Here is a 21964-nt window from a genome sequence, read left to right as displayed (position 1 = left end):
TCCCTCACCATCCCAAAGTGTGGCATAAAAGGAGAGATTTTCACAGTCAAAATGACACAGATCAGGTTTTCACTTTAAAAGTACCTTTACTTCATCACTTCCTCCACCTCCTTCCTAGTCTGCCTGTCTTAATGATTATGAATTGCTACACAGTACAATAAAGACTTGTAATTAGGTAATATGGTTTTCCAGAATAAAAATCTTATATATAAGCAAAATATGCAATTAAGTCATCAGCAGCTTTACTGAAGTATTCTTCTACTACAAGTTCATCTTTCCCTTCCTTGTCTGCCTTCCTTGGCTGTTTCTGATGTTTGTGTCAAGAAACAGAAGTTTAAAAATGGCCCACCTCTTATACTCTTATACAAGAACTCTTTTCTTGAGTGTTCTCAAGAAGAAATTGAGAAATTTCTTCTTGAAAATTCTCAATGAAGAAATATGTAATAGTTACAACCAGCATGAGGGAGTCATGTGCTCCTTAGGATTGTTTATTCCAAGAGACTACTCAGGCACAGACTTGAGTGTCCCCTGCAGAAATGGACATGATTTACACAAGGATACACCAGACACTGAACACCACTAATTACTTTTGTCTCTGTCCCCAAAGCAGAGTCAAAAATGCAGTCAGTTTAATTAGAAGCTCATGCACTGAAATCACCACCAGGACTTGAAGAAGCCCAAGAAATGGCAGTGGATGCTCTAAACCAATGGCCCAAAATTCCCTGATTCAGTGCTAGGCGTTTGTCTCAGTCAGCTTTCCAAAATCAATGTGCTCCTTTGGCAGTGGGACAGAGGCACTGCTGTGCAAATCTCCCTGCCATCCTGTCCTCCTCAGCACTGCAGAGGTTATTCCTGCCAGGTGACTCACTGTCCTTAGAGGGATGTCAGCCTCTTTCACTCAGAAATAGCTTCTTAAATATTCCGGAAGAATTTATGGCGTGTCAGTCAAGTTGGTAAAGGCACAGTTAAAAGAATTTAAGATACCTGTGTGCCTCCTCCCATTCTGATGTCTTTCTCCTTATGGACTGTACTGGAGAAGGGAGAAAAGCAGCCATGGAGTCAAGAGCCACCAGTTCAAACAGATGAAAATTATAGATAATATACAAGTTTATATTATATATAATTATATTGTTATATATAACATAATATATATAATATTATATATTGATATATCATTATATAGTATATATCTGATATATAATATTCATTCTATTAATATTTTATATCACATATATTTAACTTATATATAATATACTTTTGGTGGCTTTGTGCTTCAGGGCCTTGGTGGATGTGTGCATGCTCAGCAAGGCACTGCAAACATCTGTAACCCCAGGATTTTGTGCTCCCCACGTGGTAGGCTGGCATCATGGACAGTGAAGTGAGAACAGTTTAAGGACTGCACACCTTCAGTTGCACTGATACAACTGCATGCAATGCAAGGCTGTGGACCAGATTACTGAGGCTGTGACCATTTAAAAAAACAAAACCTAAAACACTGCAAACCAATCAAAAGCCCCACAGAAAACTAGTTAACCCTTTTCTGGAATAATTTTCAAATGTAATTCTTTGAAAACTCAGATACAGTGACACATGAGGAGCATTTCTAACAGCACAACTGAAAGAACTGTATTTAGTTGTAAAGGACAGGAAGAACTGGTCAGAAGCAGCAAAAACTTTTAAAGCCAGATACAGTTGAATCCACTGTACTGTGGATTCATTTTCTCCCCAAAATGATACAAATAAAACAAAATTCAACTGGAATTTGAGGCTCTCAGCAGTTCTGACAAGCTGGAGTCTGAAAACCTAACTCTCAATGCCTGTATGCGGAGCACAAATAAATTCTTATTTTTATGCCTACCCACAAAGAAAAAACTAAAGATTGAAATAAGGAAATTACTGGATGTATTCAGATGGATAAGTATCTTGAACAGTGAATAACTAGGCGAGGAAAATCATTAACAATAGAGCCATCTGCTGTATTTCAAAAAAACTACACCAGCAAAATCCTGAAAATGGTAAAATGCTTTACAAGCTGAATTCTTCACTACTCAGTGGTACAAAAAGTGATCATAATGATTAGTGCATCAGTTTAAATAAAAGGAAATGTGTATTTCTTACACCTCTTCTAATTAAAAGCAATATTTAGTGGCATAATACTGATCCTCTGTGTCTAATGATACTAATTGACATTGTAGCTGGGCTTGTTAGAAGGCTGAAATGCTCTCCATTCCACTTGAATCAGAGAAGCACAGAATTGTGTATGGTAACAGTGAGGTCAGCATCAAGCTGAATATTTATTTAAATACTGACAAGACACTTGATTACATTTTTCTTGCTTTAAAGTAAGAATTTTCAGTCTGAAGAAAAAAAAGGAGGAAAAAAAACCCACAAAAAATGAGGGGAAGTTTAGAAGACAGACTAAACCAAGTGGTTCTTAGTACATTTTTAAACTTCTAGAAAGGAGGAGCCCTCTTTCAAGCATGGTGGGAAGAGTAAGTGGCCTGGAAGCCAATTCCCAGTTTTGCATCTCCAGCATAGCACTGGAACACAAAACTATAACCCTGGTTCAGCTAGGAAAAGTTGTACCAGCACAGACCCAAAGCTGCAGAGAGAGAATATACTGCTGAAAATCTGGGATCAAATGGGTGCTAAGCTATGCAAAAATGTAACACCTACAAAGTATGGAAGCTTGGTTTCCTGAGCTGCCCTCTCAGAGTGGGTTAGAAGTGATCACAAACCAAAACTGAGAGCTTTTGGCATCAATCTTCACAGGGAAGCTCCCCTTGCATTTAAAACAAGATTGTGAGCCATCTACCTACATCCTACCTGCCTCCATGTGTCTGCCCCAAATGGCCAAATATTAAATATTCTGATCAGATCAGATGTTTGACAACAAATTTTTCTCGTTCCTACAACCCTTGCCATTCAGCAGTTTCTTACTCAACATTTCATGCAGTTTTTTGTAGGTTACACCAAAACAAATCATACTACATTACTCCCCCAGCAGCTTCAGTAATTGCTACACAAGTTTTTCCTACCATCAGCAAAACCAAACTTCCACGACTAGAATTTTTTAAGCCTTATAAATAAGACAGCAAAGACATTCTTAGCTTAAAAGGAGAATCAAGTGTATTTACCTGCCATCATAGCTATCATACTAGCTTTGTAGACATTGGCAAGGGAGCCCAGTTCACCTGTAGCCAAGATTGTTTTCATGTGAGCTTCTCCACAGGCTGCACGGCACAGACGGATCTCCTCGTAGAGACCTGGGGATAAAAGCATGTGGGAATGATCAAAGTTGCCTGCGAGAGATTTTCAAGTATGGCTGTAATTTCCACTTCTGGATTAATTTCCAATCTTATAATTAGTTGTAGCACTCAGGAACTTAAGTTTTGTAAGTTCAGCAAATTACATGACTGGAGGTAATTAACAGCGCCGTGCAGTTTCAGACTTTACTTAATAGCTATTAATGTCTGTTCTCTCAAAACTACAAATGTACAAAATGAATGACTACATCAGGAGAAAAAAATGCTATGACAGTGAGGATTGATCTTAAACCAGCTTTTCCAGCTGGTTTATATGGTAGCACATAGAATCAGGATTCAGAGATAGCTATGTTTTCCTCTGCTCCTGGCCAGTGAAACCTTCCCACCCCTCCTGGTAAAATTCAGCAGCGCTCCCACAAAAATTTACATATAGGGAGACTAAAAAGAGCTAGAAATTAATGAAGCATTTGTCAGAAGTTGGTCACTCAGGGATGTTTAAGATTGCTCCAGTGTGGGGAGAAAAGCAGCTCTGACAGTGCATAGTCACCAGTTCTGGATTTTGGATTTTAAAAAAACTAAGATGCAAAATAAACAAACAGGATGCATTTGCAAGAGGGTCCTTTTGACAAACTGTACTCAATCTTCAAACACATAACCAAAAGGTTCTTTGACAGAAGGCTAAAATACAGCTTTAAATAGGTCTTGCTAAACCAGTCCAGGCTATAAAGACTCATTTTTTTCAGCAATACTAGACTTCTTTTCCCCTCAGCCCTTCAGTGAGACCTGGAAGCGCAGGGCAGGGTTTGCCAGCTCTGGCAGGACCCTCATCCAACAATGCCATGGGCACACCAGGGTGTCCAGGGCTGGAATTGCTGGGCTGGCCAGCTGAGACATGCTGCACACATTAGCAGACAACTGGCTGATGCACTTAGCAAGTCCCTTTATAGACACCAGGCTTCACCTTGTTTCTTACTGTGTACCAAAGGTGTGAATTAATCAGTACTAGCATGCAGTCTAACATGTTTTATTGATCAATTGGTGATACTCCAGAAACCTACATCAAATCAAGGCTCAAAAAGGAAACACAAAGGACCTGTGCTATTTTTTTTTTTGTGCATTTAATAACCCTGCTCATGTTAGATCCAAATGAAATCTCTTTTTTGTGGAGCGGCTCTTTCCTGAAGCTTTTGAAAACCCCGAGAAAGCAGCTTTCTTCTTCTTCCAGTTTCGGTAACAAGAGGAAAAAGTTTTCTCTACCTTTGAGATACGCCACCAAAAATGTCAAAATAAAATCAACAAAATGTACATTTAGGTTGGATTCCATGAAAAGAAATTACATCCTCACAGCTGTTGTTCCCTGGCACTGCAGCTCCAGCACCCTCCCTCGTAGTTGGAAGGTAGTTTTACATGCAATTAGCGTCAAGCTCGTTTGAGCAGGCTCACTGCCTGCCAGCACACATCATCCCACGGACAGGAACCACTCGGGATCCTCAATCATCCGTGTCTACCAGGTTAGCTGGGGTGGAGGAAAAGTGGGCACACTTTAATGGGGCAGGTGTGTAGGTAAGAAATGCTGTTCTTTATTCAAAGACCAATTATTGCAGACAATAGCTGACATTCACAGGGCATTTTCAACACCACAGTGAAAGTACAGAAGAAATGCAGCTAGATTTGGGACAGAGTAATTTAACCAGAGCATCCCAATGCAAGCTGGAACTGCTTTGATACAGAACAAGTGTAAAAAAATCCTACTCCCTTCAAAAACAAAAGGAGCAGTTTCAATACTCAGTCAGATTTAAATCAAGGCACAAATAACGGGATTATCCTGAAAATCTTGGGCAAATGTCTAAAGTATAGCTGGAGTTAGTCACACTTCAAAATTAGGGTACTCAGGGTTTCAAGGAGTGCTGAGCTTCCGGTGGGACAGTCTGTGCTGCCAAAAAGGCCAGCACTTAAGGACTCAGTTCCATCAAGCTGAGCAGCAGCAGGATCAAAGCTGGATGCTCCAAATGCAGGAATCTCTGTGACCTGTGCAGAACACCAACAGCCACAGCAGACACAGCATCTCTGGTTGCCAGCAGTAGCACAAGGATTTTTGGTCAAAAATCTCTATCACAGAAAACCCTGCAGGCGTATTTTCAACTAGGAGCTAAGAACATCATGAAGTGGTTGCAAGAGACTTTCTTTTTGACTCCTAAAAACAAAGAAAAAGCTCTCAAAGCAAATGGCCAGTATTCTCCAGCATATTAAACAAAGCACCAATATTATCCATTCTAAAAGCAGTCTAAGTCTTAAGCCAGGGGAAAAAAAACTAAAAAAGCAAAAAACCCAAGAAAACCCAAACAATAAACCCACAAAAAAAACCCCAAAGCAAGCCAACATATATAGAATATACCTGGAATATATCAGCTGCAGTTTGCAGTAGCTCTACTGACCTAGCTGTTCAAATGGATGTGACATAAGAACTCTTCTGCTTTGCACCACTTGAGATTCCTGACAGTTTTCATGAGCTAGATCTGCTTTTACTAGATGCATTTATGGAAGTCAGAAAAATTCAGATTTTGTAGGGAAAAAAAATGCTTTCGTAGCTGTGGTTTTAATTTCACTGTTATAAAACACAAGAGTTGTAAGTTTTATTGTAATTTTCCTAACAGTGTAAATATTTAGTACATTATGTTGAATTTTAGCAGCTATTAAATACAGCAAAGAAAATGTTCCTTCCCCTATACATTTCCCAAACAAACATCCCTGATAATTTCTGCTGGCTGTAATCTGCAATAGATTGTCTAGATGGTCTGTTACTTTGGTGTAATACATTTCTCCTAAAAATCACAAAATAAAGGGGACAATCCAGATCTCCTACAAAGGAAATGAAAATATTGAAGGAGGAAAAACCCACACTGCTTAATTTTTTATGGAATATCTCCTCTCCAAAAATGTGATGACAAAATCACTTTAAAAAAACCCAAATCAATTTATTTGGTATTTCTATCTAGTCAGTCACAATGACTGATGTTAGAAATTGAGATGAGAAGATGTTTTGATTTTTGTTAGCCCAAAAGATCAAGGTGATCGTGATGGAGAAAACTAGAAAATGGATTAACAATGCTCCTGAAGCCACTGACAGTGAAGCATGGCCAGGTGTGGGATTACCACTAACATTACTGCACCCCACCCAGCCTCAGGAGGTACAGAAAATATTGGTAACAGGGGGAAAAAAGAATAATAAATAGATATTTGAACAATTTGTTGGTCAACTTAATCGCTCCTTCCATAAAGATTCCACATTCTGTGTCTAAAGGAAGTATCCAAATTGATAATTTATGTTTAATCCATACTTTGTCAAGTAATACAAGACAATAGCTGAGTAAACTACTTGGAAGTAGCATTGCTTTAAAAGCTAAAAGATTATAAAAAGTATGTAAATTCATAAAGTTATATCTCATTTAATGTTATTTTCTGATGTAATTTAGCTGTCCAATGAAGCTGCTTTCATACTCAGCATTATTTAAATGATCTTAACAATTACTTCACAAAGATCTGCAAAGTACATTCTGAGTGTCATAAAGAGCTCCAGCAATATTCAAGAACTGCTTTCAAATCATTTGACATAATTGGACATACACTAAAATATTTAATAACCAAACAAGCCTTTGAAGCAAATCACAAAGCAGCACTAGCCTATTGTGGTGACCCCAATTATTGCACAGGCTAGAAGAAAAGCTAAAAATGAACAGTGAGATAAAACACTCTACCACAAAGATTTTTTTCCAATAATTTCTGAAGTTGTGAAGACTGTCAGGATAAGAAAATGCTTATAAAAGTATATTATTAATTATTATCATTATTATTATTATTATTACTACCATTAGCGTAAGTTAGAACTGCAAGGCAGCTTCAGTTGATGAAGCACCTTAAACACAGGCACAGGTACTGTTACACTACTTAATTTTATGTAATATAGGGATTTAGCCTAAAAAGATCTTTCTTTGTCCCTTCTTCTAAATTCATTAAAAGTATTTTATTGATTATTCTGCACTATCCCTAATCACACAGGTAACATATCTATAGAAAGCTAAACAGGAAGACAGAACACAGATTTTCATCAAAAATCCAGATCACCTAATGAAATACCTTTTATTTTAATAGAAATGTTAAATATTCTAACTTTTCACCTCGTGGCATCTCTATGGCAAGTAAATTCTATTTCTGAAGTAGCTTTTTTTCAGGATCATGTATACACATGTCACAAACAGATTCAGATTCACGAATAAACTTAAGGAATCATTTGGAAATAAATTGAATTCTGCTATCAGTGGAAAAAAAAACCACAACTATATAAGCCACACCAAAATAAGGATGGCTTTCAACCTTGTCATGACTTCAGCTCTGCGTAAAAGAATATGCATGCCAAATTAAAAGCCATCCCTAATCTACCTATTTAGTAAACTGACATCTTTATATCACATCCATCAGTTCTGTGTCTGTGCACTCCTCCCCTGTGATTTGTGACCACAAAGAATAATTCACCTCCCATGCAGAGAGAGCCAACAACACATGGCCAGCTCATTTCAGCCATGACCCAAACTCTCAGTCCAAGCCCTGTGTTTCTCCTCTGAGTTCTCCTTCATATAATCCTTAAATAACTAAGACCAAAAGTATGGATATCCAAATACTACCAAGATATTAAAGCAAGGAAACCAGTCCTGGAGACACAGATGCAGAGGCATGAGGGGTTTTTGGTTCAATTCTAACTGTTAATTGAAAGAAGACCAGAAAATATAATACATCAATAGAATAGAATAGACTAGAATATGTATTACAATATATTATAATACATAATATATAATCTAGAATATATATTATAGAATATATATTATTTTATAGAATATATGTATTCTATTCTATTTATGAATATATATTTAAACTATATAAATATAAATTTATATATAAGATATATTTTATATTATATAAATATATATTATATAAAAATATATTTTATATGTTTATTAACATATATTTTATAGATATAATATCTATAAAATATATATTAAATATAATATATCTATTACCATTATTTCTGTTATTTCCTTAAATAAAATCAGGTGCCAGGGGTGCATTCTAATGTCTTCCAAGCAAATAGGATATTATGGCACTGTGTTATACAGCTAAGTGGAAAATTCATTCCAAGACAATGATGTGTCTACCTTCACATGGAGATTAGTTATAGGAGCACTGTCAGCACTTAAGGCAAACCATTCACAGTACATTAAGGATGCAATTAGAGCAAAAACCATCTTCAGCATTATTGTTCTTACTAATTAGTACTAGTCTACAGACGCCAGAACATCAATAATAATACGAACAGTCAATTTGTAACCTCAACTCTCAGGAAAAAGAAAACAACTAAAATACGTGTTTTCCTCAAGAATTGAAACATGTATATTTAAAAAGGTATCATCTACATTAGCAGCCCCTTGGGCTTTCTAACAAAACTCTTCAAATAATTAGGCTTTTACTTGCTATTTTTTTAATGCTGTACACAAAATCCTCTAAAGGCACGGAGGGAATAGACCTGAATTTTCAAACCACAAAGTCATTCTGCCTGCCCAGCCTGATACAACATCCAACAGCATTCCCCTCAAGAAGTCCAACCCTTTGGCATAACTTGGTTAAACCATTTTTATTTAGCTCAGAGCCCCAGATTATCAGTTCCTCTGAGGGGAGAGACCAGATTAATCAAGGACTGATGGAGAAATTTAGGGAAGAGACAAAGACAGGTCCTGCATGTGCAGAAAGGTTTAAGCTCCTCGAGAAAGGAACTTTTTTACTCACCTTCCCACTGGCCAGTCAGCACCAGACTCCTGCTGATGACAATGTCAATCTCTCGGGCACCATATTCCACTGCCAGCCTTATTTCAGTCAGTTTGGCCTCTAGAGGAGTTTGTCCAGATGGAAACCCAGCAGCCACTACCATCAAAGAGGTGCAGGTAGAAGGAAGAAATGTTTCATGAATGTGCTAAAGTTTTATAAATTGACCATAAAATTGAAAATACCAGTAGTACACCAAAAAGTTTGAATGTTATTCTTTTTTTTAATGCTTGCCATGATTCAAAAAAATCTAAAGGCACCTCATCCTACCCTCTCCTCATGCACAAGAAGCATTAGCTCTACCCTCAAAAAACAATGTCCAGCAAGGTAAGTGCATCTTGTGAAAAGGCCTTTCACGTGCCTTGATACTTTCCAGAACAGCATAAAAGTTCCAAAAGTTTCCAAAACTACATTAAAACATAGTATCTATTGCTTCTAGCAGAACTGAGCAAACAAGGAGTGAGCTCATATATGAAGCAATATATACATTTTTAATTTTTTCCAATTATTTTAAGTAGTATCTTGAGTTAAATCATAATAATATTGTTTAATGGTGAAATCACAAGATAGCAAAAATTGCTTCCAGTGAGTTCTATTTAAGATTATGTTTATGATTTTTAAGTACAAAACCCAAAGGTAACTTTGGAAATGGAAAAAATAATGGCTTTGTCAGAGATTGTCTTTCTCTTTGACATATAAATGCATTTAGTGTGTATTTTTCCCCTACACAACAGTGAAAAAAGAACAAAATACATGTACCTTAGCTTTTAATACCTCATCTAACTTCAAAGTTTTTGAGAAGCCTTAATTACAACTCCCATCATCATCATCTACTTAGTGTACACTGATATTTGTCCAGCACTCCACCTCAATTTCTTTTTTCCAGGTGAGAAAAACCCTGATATATTTTAAAGGCCTCTTTGAAGAGCTTCCAGCAAAAAGACTTGGCACTGCTGATAAGCTTGAAATTGAAAGACAACAAAAGATTATGCCAGAAGAAAATCCTCCTTCCATTCCTTTCCTACCACCTTTTCACCTTACTCCCTGCCACAAAAGCAAGTCCAAACTTCTGGATTTCTCTATGTGCTTTGTAACATCAAATTATTTAATGGGATATTTTTGAATGAAGCTCACCTGAAGCCACGGGTATGTTACAACCAGCAGCCTTGAGGGTGTTCACAGCATCACAGACTCTTGCAGGATACACACAAACCGCTCCAACGGTGATACCTGCAAAAGGCACAGCTCCCTTTTCCACACAGAGAATTCCACCCTCTCCATGAGCACGTGGGCATTGCCCTCACCCCCCTTGTGCTCTCACAAGGATCCTGAGCACTGCCCAGGGATGTCTGTTGTACTGTTCTAATGGTTCAGGTAATCCTCGTGCTGTTTCCTCCTCACATTCCTTCACCTGAACCTGGGAGCAAGTCTGCAGTAGCAGGAGTTAAAACTCTAAGATTTTTGTTGACACACTCACAGTTTAATGCCAAAGTAAAGTTAATAAACAAATTGCTGCAAGAGAAACTGCACTGCTGAGCTCTGTTCTTACCTGTGGAACCAGACTGAGCCCAACAGCAACTGAGCAGCCTTTATGTTAACGCAGCCCTCCTGCATTTCCAGCTAAAATGCTCTTCTCTCAAAATCTCAGATAACTGACCTCATATTTTATACTTCAACTGTTTGAAGAGTCCGTAAATCCAAGTTTTCAAAAAAGACTAATCTTTGACATTTTATGTATATGTTTTCAATCAGAGGCCTGATTCCCCTTTGGTCCACACGACTTCAGTCGGTGGGACCAACATCCTTTCTGAAAAGCGAAAAAATAAAATTTCCTCTACAGAATACACACACCAAAAGCTACCATACCTTTATCATGCATGTCCAAGGCTTTGAGCAGATCCTCTCTGATTGGGTGCTTTGCTTTAAAACACAGCCTTTGAACATTTGAAGGAGTATCGTCGCCTGAGAGAGTGGTGAGGTCTATGCAGGTGACAGCTTTCAGCAGCCAAGCTGCCTGCAAAGGGAACAAAGCAAGGAATGGAGCATTTGTTTGCACTTCCAAAGCCAAATTGCCTTAAAAGATGCAGGAATCAGAAGCCTGGCTCCCACTCTGCCAATGGGGAAATGTATAGGATGTAACATGGAGGACAGTCAAATAATGGCTTAGGATGGACAGGGTTGGCAGATATTTGTTCATGTCCTCAATCTAATGAAACAGAAAGGATCCACTTCCTTTTTGTGTGAATCAGGAATAAAAAACATCTGTAATTTTGGTGCAAAACCCACCTCCCCCCCCCAGAGCAAGAGATAAGTGACAAGGTTAAAACACTCTTTAGATGGAAATGCTTCAGGATTTTAAAAGACTTATTAATCAAAGAATGCAACAGAAGCATTACTGAAAATTTTACGAGCTTTTTTTGCTGAATGAAAATTGAGCTTCAGACATTATTTTGAAATATCTGTTCAAGGTGTTCCAGAAAACACCCATTTACAGTGATGGCTTCACTCAAAACTGACTTCTCTTACAGGACACTTGTACAGGGTGAAAGTTTGCAATGGCAATGGGGTAATGAACCATCCTTGGACTCTGTTAGTCTCAGCCTGTTTCTGGTTCCTCCTTTCACCCTATAATTTTTTGAAAGAGGTTTTCCCTTGAATTTTCTATTACTTTTACTTGGATTTTTTTAGCCTCTCTTTGAGGGAATTTTTGTCTCCTCTCCTATGACATGAATCGTAGTCATCAAGACAGAGGTAGTCAGGGGGTTTCAAGAGCTGGTATAAACTTCAGGTTTTTTAAAAGGGTTTTTCAGTTGGATATTTTGGGAAACAGGCTACAGCACTGGAATCTGTGATGCTGCTCACATTCAAACATGTGCAGGTTCAAAATCACCTCTGCTAAGAAAACAGCACATGACTGCCCTGACAATGTTCAAAGAGAGGAGAGAGATGCTCCTCACACCCTTTGAAGTAAAACCTTGCTCGAGTACTGGTGTTTCTCCACAGGAGAGGGGAGAAGTGTTAGGAATAAACATCTGTGCTCCAGCTGTGTTGTGGGAGTGACACTAAACCCCTTTCTTCCCAATGAGCGTCTGCAGTCAGAGCCTGTGGCTCTCTCTTTGCTATTTACGTGGTAACCTCAGTCAAAAGACTTTGTTTTTACATTACCCATGGTATGTGAGGATAGCTGTGATTATGGAGTACCATCTGGACCTTCTCACTGATGCTGTTTCCCAACTCAGAGCCACCAGGCTGATAAACTTGGTATCAAGTAACTTTTTTATACATATGAAACTCTAAAGAAATGCTGAGCTGGCGTCCAAATCTCATCCGTTTATCTCCGTTTTTTAAATTTAATCATAACACAAAAAGCACAAACTTTCAGGACAGAAAAAGAGGCAGGAAACTTTCTGCTATTACCTTCCAGTAGCATCTTACACCTACATCAAATTATCCCCAAACTGTAATCCCAAAATCTGTGCTCATTGTGAACACAGCTTCAGCCACTCCAGAATGGTCGCACAATGTCAACTATTTTGAACGACTTTTTTAAGAATTAAGTGTAATTAAATAATTCTTGGTTTTTTTATGTTCCACTCTTAAGATTGATCCTTCATCATCTCCTTCCTCCTGTTTTGAGGTTTTCAGCTACTGTTGCACACAACCAGCTTGTTCAGTGTGCAGAGGGGAGGCATCCCAAGTATTGTTTGCAGAACAGCTGCTTGGTGAATGGAGAAACAGTTTGTCTTTTTATACTAAGATGGAAAATAGTCAACCATTTACCTTATCTCAGCAGCTGAAAAGTCAGTTTTCCTAACATTAGCGGGCTCCTTCCCCCCACCAAATGCCACAGACAGTCAGGATTTTTAAATTTTAGCTAAAAAACTAGTTAAGCAATGAAATCACACACGTTGAGAATGTTTAAGCAAAGAAAAATCATCCAGGTAGGTCAAACTTGACAGGGACCATGATCATATCTTACAGCTTTAAAATTAAAAAATAAGAAGGCATCATGCAGAGAAGTCTGTCTGGGAAACAGAATAAATATGGAGGGATAGTAATATACAATTTAATCCACTCATGAATAAAGATGACTTAAATCCATTTGCAGTTTTGCCAGTCATGAGTTATAAGGTTTTTAACTTGTTTGGATAAATGCGTCACCTTATTCCATCCCATCATCATCAAATACAAATTACTGAAATGAGACGTGGACAAGCACATCTTTTAAGTTTACATGTATCTTGAAAAAAATTCAATATTACAGCCTGGAGAGGGAGAGTGACTGCTTTAAAAATACAGGAACAGAATGCATAAGAAGAGCACTTACTTGCCAATTACCTTTCACAGTTTTCCATTTTTTAATTTGTTCTGCATGCCTCACCACTGCAGGTCGATTCACATACACTTTTGAGATCCAGCCAAGTTCTGGAGTGAGAAAGGAAAAAAAAAAAAAGAAAGATTCATCTATTTCTGTTTTCTTTTAATATATGGTGTGGTAGTTCAGAAGGAAGCTGTAGAAAGTTTGGAACCTCTGAAGAGCGTGTTGTGCTTTCATGTCCTTCTAAGGGCTTGTGTACTTATCACCAGTCCAAAATAACCTCAATTTCTGTTAGGGGATGGTCTGGGAACTGAGTATTTCACAGCTTGTGTGCCATTACAAGTGAATTAACTGAGTGCTGATGAGACAGAGACACTGCATTGCCAGCCCTGGACTGAGGAGTTTATTATACATGTAGCATGAAAAAAAAAAACCAAAACCTACAAAACAGCCTTCTGCCATTGCTTGATGACTTATTTCTAGATTCCAGAATTACCAAAGAGCAGCAGATGCTCAACATGTACTAAAATAATGAAACTGTCTAGAGTCAGAAGAACCAAATATTGGCCATTGCTTAACTAACTGATAAAGGAGAACTGAAAGTTCAGGCTCCTGAATCTTTAAATTTCTCCTGAGTATGGTAAATCCAGAGTGTAATTTTTAATACTGACAAACACAGACAGTTCATGAGTGTACACAGGAAAAAGAAATTGGAATGTCTTTAAAATCTCTCACATCCCAAAACATAAATAATTCTTTTAAATACCGGTCGTATAAGCATTCCATGAAAACACTCTGAAAATAACATCAACAATCATTAACCACCAATCATCAGCAAATCACCGCCATCAATCATCAAATATCATCACCAGTTAAGGTCAGAATATGGACATGGGCATAGACAGATACCAGGAGATAATAATTCTGGGTGACTGAATTTATTAAGAGCATGTCACTCTATGAATCTTCTTTACTACGGTGTTAAATTGTATTTCCCTTGAGCATATTGATTAGAAAAAAGATTTAAACTTAAAAAAAAAAGCAAAAAAAGCTGGTAGACAAAATCACTAATTTTGTACAGCAATCTTATACTTAATTTTTTTTCTTCCTACTGAATAGCATTAATAGCCAAAAAAATAAAAGTAGAAAACTAATATACTAGCCAAAGTATGTGTAAATAAAAGCTTATTTTCCTAGACTTACAGAAAGCAATTTAGGGTAAAGATGATTCAGTGGAAATGCAGGACAACATGAAACAGCTGAACAAAATCTTGTTCTGAGCACAGTAAGCTACTGTGCTACCACTCTCCTATTACCTCATACAAGCTACTAGTGAGTGGCACCCACAAAATGTTAGCTAAAAGCAGAAAAAAATAAATCAGCAAAGGAATTTCAAAAGGATCCTAAGGAATTGGTTTATTTATTTTTTTTTTAAGAGTTTAGCATCAGACTCACTGCATGGCAACAAGGAAAAGGGGGAGCTTGGAAAGTTATGAGTCAAAACAATTTATTTACTTCTTTCCAATTTGAAAGCCACAGGTTTATCCAGTCTGTCCCCAAAGCAAGGAGCTCAGCTCAGCTGACTTGCGGAAAGCAGGTGAGAGAAGCTATTGCTACAAAATCTATGGCCACAACTTTCCTCCTTTTTTGCCCATCAGTAGGCACATTTGACAAAGTCCATGGGGGGAGGACTTAAATAAAGGACACTTAAATATGGACACTTAAATAAAGAAATAGAGGGACACACAAACTCTGCTACATGCCAAGTGCTGAGGTTGCATCATGTAATCTTAACCTCATTTCTTATAACTTTTTTATTAATAATTTATTATAATAACTTTTGAACCCTCCTGGGTGCGCAGTGACCTTTCAGCCCCTTTGGAAAGTGTGATAAAACCAGAGGAAGCAGTTTAGATGAGGAACTCAGCTTCTCCCTCTCTAATAAGGATCCTTTCAGTTGGTCTGCTCTAACTTATTCTTTCTACATTTTTGAAGACAACCAAGAAAACCAACTAGTAAATGATTTATAAAACCAATTCTTTGGGAGAATATGAAGACAGTGTCCAGTCTGCTAGGGAAAATTCAAGTTTAAGACAAAAATTTAAATGAAATGACACAAATTTCACCCATGAGTAGGTTAATTCTTCATTAGTCACTGTAGAGGATTCAGTCTGATACAGCTGTTGTATCTACTCCCCCTGACTCTTGAGTATCCTGATTCAGGTCTAAGCAATCTTTTACAGGATGCAAAGCCCTGCACACTAGATCAGGTTAAAGGAAATAATCAACTATAAATCTATTTGGAAAAAGGAAATAAAAAAAAAAGAATTATGGCAATGCATAATGGGAGATAAGGTGTGAAAAGAGAGTGGAAGTGGAAATGAGTTACTACTTTTGCTTTGCTCTAAGTCACCTGTAAAATCACCAAACATCAGCTGATCAGCAATAGCCGACTGCATGTTCTTTGCAAATTTGACAAAATCCATTGGTTTAATCCCCTTTCAGTGTCTGGCACATTTTACCCTCTGTTTTCAGTGACTCAAGGCTAGTCACAAAGGTAGCTGACACATGGCAACTCAGTAATGTCTAATATCTCATTTTTGTGCATGGGATGCAAGAGTCCCTGAAAGACCACAGAATGTGGATCTCACAAGTATTTTTTTTTGAGTGTGGGAACTCAAACCACAGTGCACAGCACTGGCAAGGAATTAAAAAACAAAACAAAAAGAAATAATTTAACAAAAAGTCAGTACTCCATCCTTTCTGTACAACTTAATGTGAGACATCATGCAGCTTACTCTAGGATATAAAATGGTGCAGTAAAAATGGCACGGCAAGGAAGGACAAAGGTTCTGGTAATATGCAGCAGCAGATGGAGACTTCCATATAACACAGACCTTTTATTCAAGCCCATTCCTACATTAATTAATGCAATGGGTAAGTGAAAACAAATATGTCTCAGCGTAATTGTCTCTAAATAGACTTTCAAAGTTTGCCATGTGAGGTCTCATCAAATCGTTAGATCTAAGTGCCTTTATTCAGAAAACTCACTCATAATTCCAGCTTTTCTCTTTTTTTTTTCATTAAATATCAGAATAAAACCATTTTTTGAAATAGAACTGACTGCCTTTGGATTCTCCCCCTCCCTCACTCCCCCAAGCTTTATGATTTAGTATCTGGCTAAGGAAAACTATATTTAATTAGGCTCATTAACCTTGCAGTGTGAACACGTCTTTTTTTTTTTTTTTAAATAAGTCATCTGCTAGTCATCTGCACAGTCATGTGGCTTCAGGGATAAAAGTAATTAAAGCAGTTACACTACAGCTAATTAGCCAATATTCTGTAATCACTCTTCTAGTTTACTTTTTTCTCTGAAGACATTTGAAAAAATCATATTCAATTCCTGAACAGGAAATTCATCTCCTCTCTTTGAAGAACACAAATCCAAAAATACCGAGCATTTCCTCAGAAAACAATAAATAAAACCACTTCATTAGGATAATTACATAAATATCTAAGCTTCCTAACACATTCCTCATAAAACAGGCTAAGCTTTACAGAAGCTTTAAAAAAAATGTGTTGATGGCATCCCTTCAGATGGCGAAGCAGAAAGCTCAAGAATGCCTGAGGCAGTAGCTTCACAAGCATTTTAAGGCAGCACTGTTCCCAAAAAAAACTGCCCCCCTCAACTGGTTATTTCATTTTGTGTGCCAGAGACAGCATGTGTGCTCCTGCTCTTACCATGAGCACATGATAAAACGGAAGGGAAGTGATGAAAGCTGTTATTTTGGGAGAAGAGACTGAAACCGTGGCCTGAACCTTCCGTGGAGAAACAAGGAGTTCAGCTGACCACAGGCTGACCCCAGCTGGCCACACAGAGCTGAGCAAAGCCACTGAAGGGAGAGAAAAGGCTTTGGGATCAGGTCTTGTTACAGTTGTCAGCTGTTTAGAGATTTGGGGGTTATTCAGCTTTGTCAAGACAGAATCCATAGTTATTCTTCCATAGCGACACTTGACATGGACCAATAGATCCTTAATTCCATGTGGGTCTTCCTTTATAAGACAGAATTTCAGTCTCCAAGTTCTCAGCACTCAGATACTCAAAGCAGGACATCAAAGCATGAGCCCTGAACTAGAAGTCAGCTCTGCTGTCTTGTGCTATCAGCAAAATCACACGGGGCTGTCCATGGGTCACACAAAATGGATCATGGAATCCTCCTCCAAAGCACTTTGGAAACCAGTGACAAACCTTTCCTCTGCAACTGAGATGCACAACATCAGGACTCAGCTTCCTGCAGGTCCAAGTCCCCTGTTGTTCCCTCTCTTCTTCCCTGGCTTGAGACATCTCCTCACCCCAAAAACCCAGCTGGCCTCATGTGGTCCTTCCAGCCATGAGTAAAACATTCTTTTATGTTTTTTGTTACTTGCATGAACGCCAAAATAAAACAAGTTGCAATGAAAATTCATGTAATTGCCGATCTGCACCTGCCTTTCCCTCAACAAAAGAACTGTTTTGGTCACTCCACCTTAGTGGAGTGCCTTACTTATTTCCAAGACATCTACTTGTCCTTCAAATTTGATTAAAATTACCCAGCAGATTCAAAAGGTATTAGAACAGTGAAGAACCACAGCCACAGTACAGGCTAAAAGCAGCTATTAATATATTAGAACAGAATTATGCTGTCTTGAAAAGGGATGTAACATTTCATTATCTAAATGCCACTTACCAACAGGCTAGCTCTCACATGTAGATGGCTCAGAAATACCAACTATAATTAAAAATATCAACTGGAACATAATGAATGTATTCTTGGCCCTTCAGCTTAGAGGGTCTGAGCAACACAGATAGATAATGGGGTTTTTTTTTTAGAATCCAAGAACGTTGCAAAACAACTGCAATTAATTACTCGTTACTCAGAATACGTACAAATATGTGCATATATATATATATTCAGACATACATAGAGACACAGAGGTAATAAAACATATAATCATAGAATAATTTGGGTTAGAAGATCTATGGAGATAATTTTTCCAACCTCCTGTGCAGTGCAGCATCAGCTCTGAGGTCAGAGCAGGCTGCCGAGAGATTTATTCAGGTGGGTTTTGGGAGTCCCCAAGGATGGAGACTACACAGCCTCTCTGAGCCCAACCTGTCCCAGCACCTGACTGGTCTGCCCTAAGTTTTCCCTCATATCCAGTATGAACTGCCTCAGGACCCCTAAATCTCATTTCCCTGGGCTAAACCAGCCCAATTCTTTCAGCCTTTCCTCACAGGACAGGCGCTCCAACCCCGTTGTGCCATCCCTCTGCTGAAGCTGTGACAGTTTTATCAGTTTTATCAATCTCTCTTTCCTGCTGGAACCCAATTTTCCATGTCCATTCCAAGTGCTGGGCAGAGGGGATGGTCCCTGTGTCCCCACACGTCTGCATCCCCACAGCTAAACCAAAGCAGCGTGCAAGTACCTTGCACTTCCAAAACAGATATTCACTGACATGTTCCAATATTTCACTGTGAAGTGACATTAAAAGCTTCAACTGATACTTTTCTGGAGCATGACAAAACATTAAACATCTGGGCTATTAAAACCCAGTGACCTGGAGAGCAGAGCAGGAGAGGCAAATTCATTTCCATCCTTGCAGGCATCGTGGTGAACTCGAGCACACAAGCTCTGTGGTCTTTGTGGGATGAAAAACTTGTAAAATTCTTTGTCCAGCTTCCTTACATGACTCTCAGATGCTAAATGTATCAGTGCATGAGGCTGGTGAGCCTCTGACTGTGCACATCAGGGTCTTTCCATCTGTGTACATGCACCTGTTTTTCATTCCAGGGAAACATCTTCTACTAAGGTGCAGTGATGGGTACAAGGGAAGGAGATAAAGAGGGAAGAATCAAGGAATTTTACAAAAAAGTATTTATTTTTTTAAAAATCACACAGGAAAGCCATGATTTGTGAAGAGGTTGGCTTGTCAGTGATAAACAAATAGATCCCCTCTAATGGCAACATCAGAGACCTACCACAATAATGACTTTATGTAGCAAGCACAGAAACAGCAGACACAGAAAAGGACACAAACAGTGTATTTTTAAGAAAAATATATTTTACCACTAGATGTCCCTGTTAGAAAACTATAATTTAACAGAGCTGTGTGGGAAACAGAGCAAATCACCTGAATTAGTGTTCAAGATGCTAGCAGAAGCTCGTAAAACCTTCAAAAGCTCAAGTGCCTAAGTCACAGAAGCAGTGAGTGTTGTTAGAAACCGTGAAAGATAAAGGCAAGGGTTTACCCTGTTCTTTCTGACCACTGCCACCAGCCAAGGTACATCACTAAGATATGTTAAGTGCCATATTAAGTATGCTGCTGTATTTCATATATGTATTTAGTGGGAGAGCAAATGGCAGGGAGGTGCAGCCCTCTCTTTAAAGCAGCCAGCCTAAGGCAGATGCTAGAAGCTGCCACTTAAACATGGTCACAGCCACACCATTCCCTTTCCTACATCTATCCTGAACATCCAACCCAGCTCATGCTGACCACAACTGGTTTAAACAAGGATCACTTGGAAGGGATGGCAACAAGTTATCAGAACTGAGCTGACCTCAGCTTCAATTTCCTGGGTTCCCCACGTATCAACTAATTTTAGGCTTGAATTTACTAAGAAAAAGCACGACACATCTCTAGTTCAAAGTTACTGGAGTGTGTTTGCAGACTTTTGTGCTAGCTGTTTTTCCTAACAGATAGTCATGTTTCGTCACTCCATTATTAATGTTTGTTTCAGCTCTTCAGATGGCTGCAGTTGAAACTCACCTGTCCCTACAAGCAGCCCGTGAACAGGGACATCAGAGAGCAATTAGCTCACTTTTGAAAGCGGCAACATTTCCTCAGTGGAAACAGTGAGTGGAGACAGCTCCCACTCGTCCATCCACAGGCTGATCATTTAAATGCATGTCGGCTCTGTAAAAAGTGCCTGTGCTGGTAGGCACATGACACCACAATCTCCTGAACTCTGCTCCTGCCAACTTTGAGACCTACCTGCTCCACACCAGCTGCCTTTGCTCCCCCTCTTCTGTCTCCTCCACTGTCCACCTACTCATAATGACCAAGCCACCACACCTTAGAGGCAGACTGTAGGAATTCTCACCGCTTTAATTCATCCCACTGCTGCAGCCGGGTTTTGCTCAAGAAGCTGCGGCACCTTCCCCAGCAATGAGGAGAAAGGGAACTCCAGCCAGGAAAAGGCAGAGAAAGCTTTTCTTGGCTGCTCTCTGCCTTATCTGAGGCACAGCCACCTTTCGGGCTCGGAGAACACCTGGAAAATCCCTGCCACTCCTCGGAGAGCAAGCAACAAGGAGAACGATCAGGAGAGGTGGAGTGCCGAGTTTGCAAATCAGAGCCCAAACTGTGTGTTTTTAATCTCTTATTGAGAAAGAGGGGAGGAAGGATTACCCCGTGATAGGAACCAGAAGGGCGTGCAAGAGAGAACGGTGACAGGAGCAGGGCTGCGGGGCCGCGCTGCAACCTCTGACCCTGCTCGGAACGCCTCAAGCCAAAGCCATGAGTGACGGAAACCCGTGTAGGACCTGCACTACCCAAACCTCCTCCCGGTCACACGTCCCGGGACTGTGTCAGAACGCCCACAGGAACCGTAGGGCTCTTCCCATTTCGGCTTCTCAGAGGAGCACGGTTCCGCAGCCGCCTGGGAGAGGCCGGGCCGGGCGCGGGGGGCCCGGTACAGCCCCGCTCCGCCCCAGCGGCACCGCCCGCCCGCCCCGGGACCCCCGCCCGGGGGACCCGCAGCGCCCACTGGGGCGGCCCGGCCCCGCGGGCCGCCGCTTACCCAGCTCGGTGCCCGGGTTCCGCCCCGCCATGGCCCCCGCTCTCCGCCCCCGCGGCCCGGCCGGGCCGGGCGGACTTGGGCCCCGCCCCGCACAGGAAGCGGCGGGGCCGGGCCGGGCGCGGGGCTCCGCCGCCACATGGGCACCGAGCTGGGCCGCGCTCGCAGCCGCCCCTCGGCCCTGCTGCGGGCATGTTCCCTTCACAGAATCACAGAACGGCTGGGTTGGAAGAGACCTTCAAGATCATCGAGTGCAACCCATGCCCTAACACCACAGCTAGACCACGCCACCGAGTGCCACATCCAGTCTTTTTTTATACACATCCAGGGGTGGTGACTCCACCACCTCCCCGAGCAGACCATTCCAGTACTTTATCACTCTTTCCGTAAAAGACTTTTTCCTAATAGCCAACCTGTATTTCCCTTGGCCCAGCTTAAGGCTGTGTCCTCTCGTTCTGTCAACTGCTGCCTGGTGAAAGGGCCCAACCCCACCTGACTGCAACCTCCTTTCAGGGAGTTGTAGGGAGTGACAAGGTCACCCCTGAGTCTCCTTTTCTCCAAGAGAAATGACCCCATCTCCCTCATTCATTGCTCACAGGGTTTGTGTTCCCAGCCCCTCACCAGCCTCGTTGCCTCCTCTGGATGCGCTCAAATGTCTCCACCTTCTTCCCAAAC

General features: G+C 40.0%; 1 protein-coding gene across 3 annotated transcripts in view; it reads right to left on the bottom strand.

The window, feature by feature from the left end:
* Positions 1–21368, bottom strand: part of DERA (deoxyribose-phosphate aldolase) — a 44644-nt gene extending 23276 nt beyond the window's left edge. For all 3 annotated transcript variants that reach the window (XR_015772598.1, XM_005526962.3, XM_088055815.1), the window contains exons 1-6: positions 21293–21368; positions 13465–13562; positions 11004–11151; positions 10272–10367; positions 9102–9236; positions 3138–3266 (exon numbers count right to left, since the gene is read on the bottom strand). Coding sequence is in view for 2 of the 3 variants with exons in the window: in XM_005526962.3 (XP_005527019.1) it covers positions 3138–3266; positions 9102–9236; positions 10272–10367; positions 11004–11151; positions 13465–13562; positions 21293–21323 (637 nt within the window). In the remaining variant the exon portion in view is untranslated. The remainder of the gene's footprint in view (positions 1–3137; positions 3267–9101; positions 9237–10271; positions 10368–11003; positions 11152–13464; positions 13563–21292) is intronic.
* Positions 21369–21964: the final 596 nt, after the last annotated feature.

This window comes from Pseudopodoces humilis, chromosome 5 (assembly GCF_049639895.1).
Source record: "Pseudopodoces humilis isolate 2021_Gansu_Grassland_sample_001 chromosome 5, ASM4963989v1, whole genome shotgun sequence".
Taxonomy (NCBI): Eukaryota; Metazoa; Chordata; class Aves; order Passeriformes; family Paridae; genus Pseudopodoces; species Pseudopodoces humilis.
Note: the sequence above shows the minus strand (reverse complement) of the source record. Positions and strands in the feature narration are given on the sequence as shown.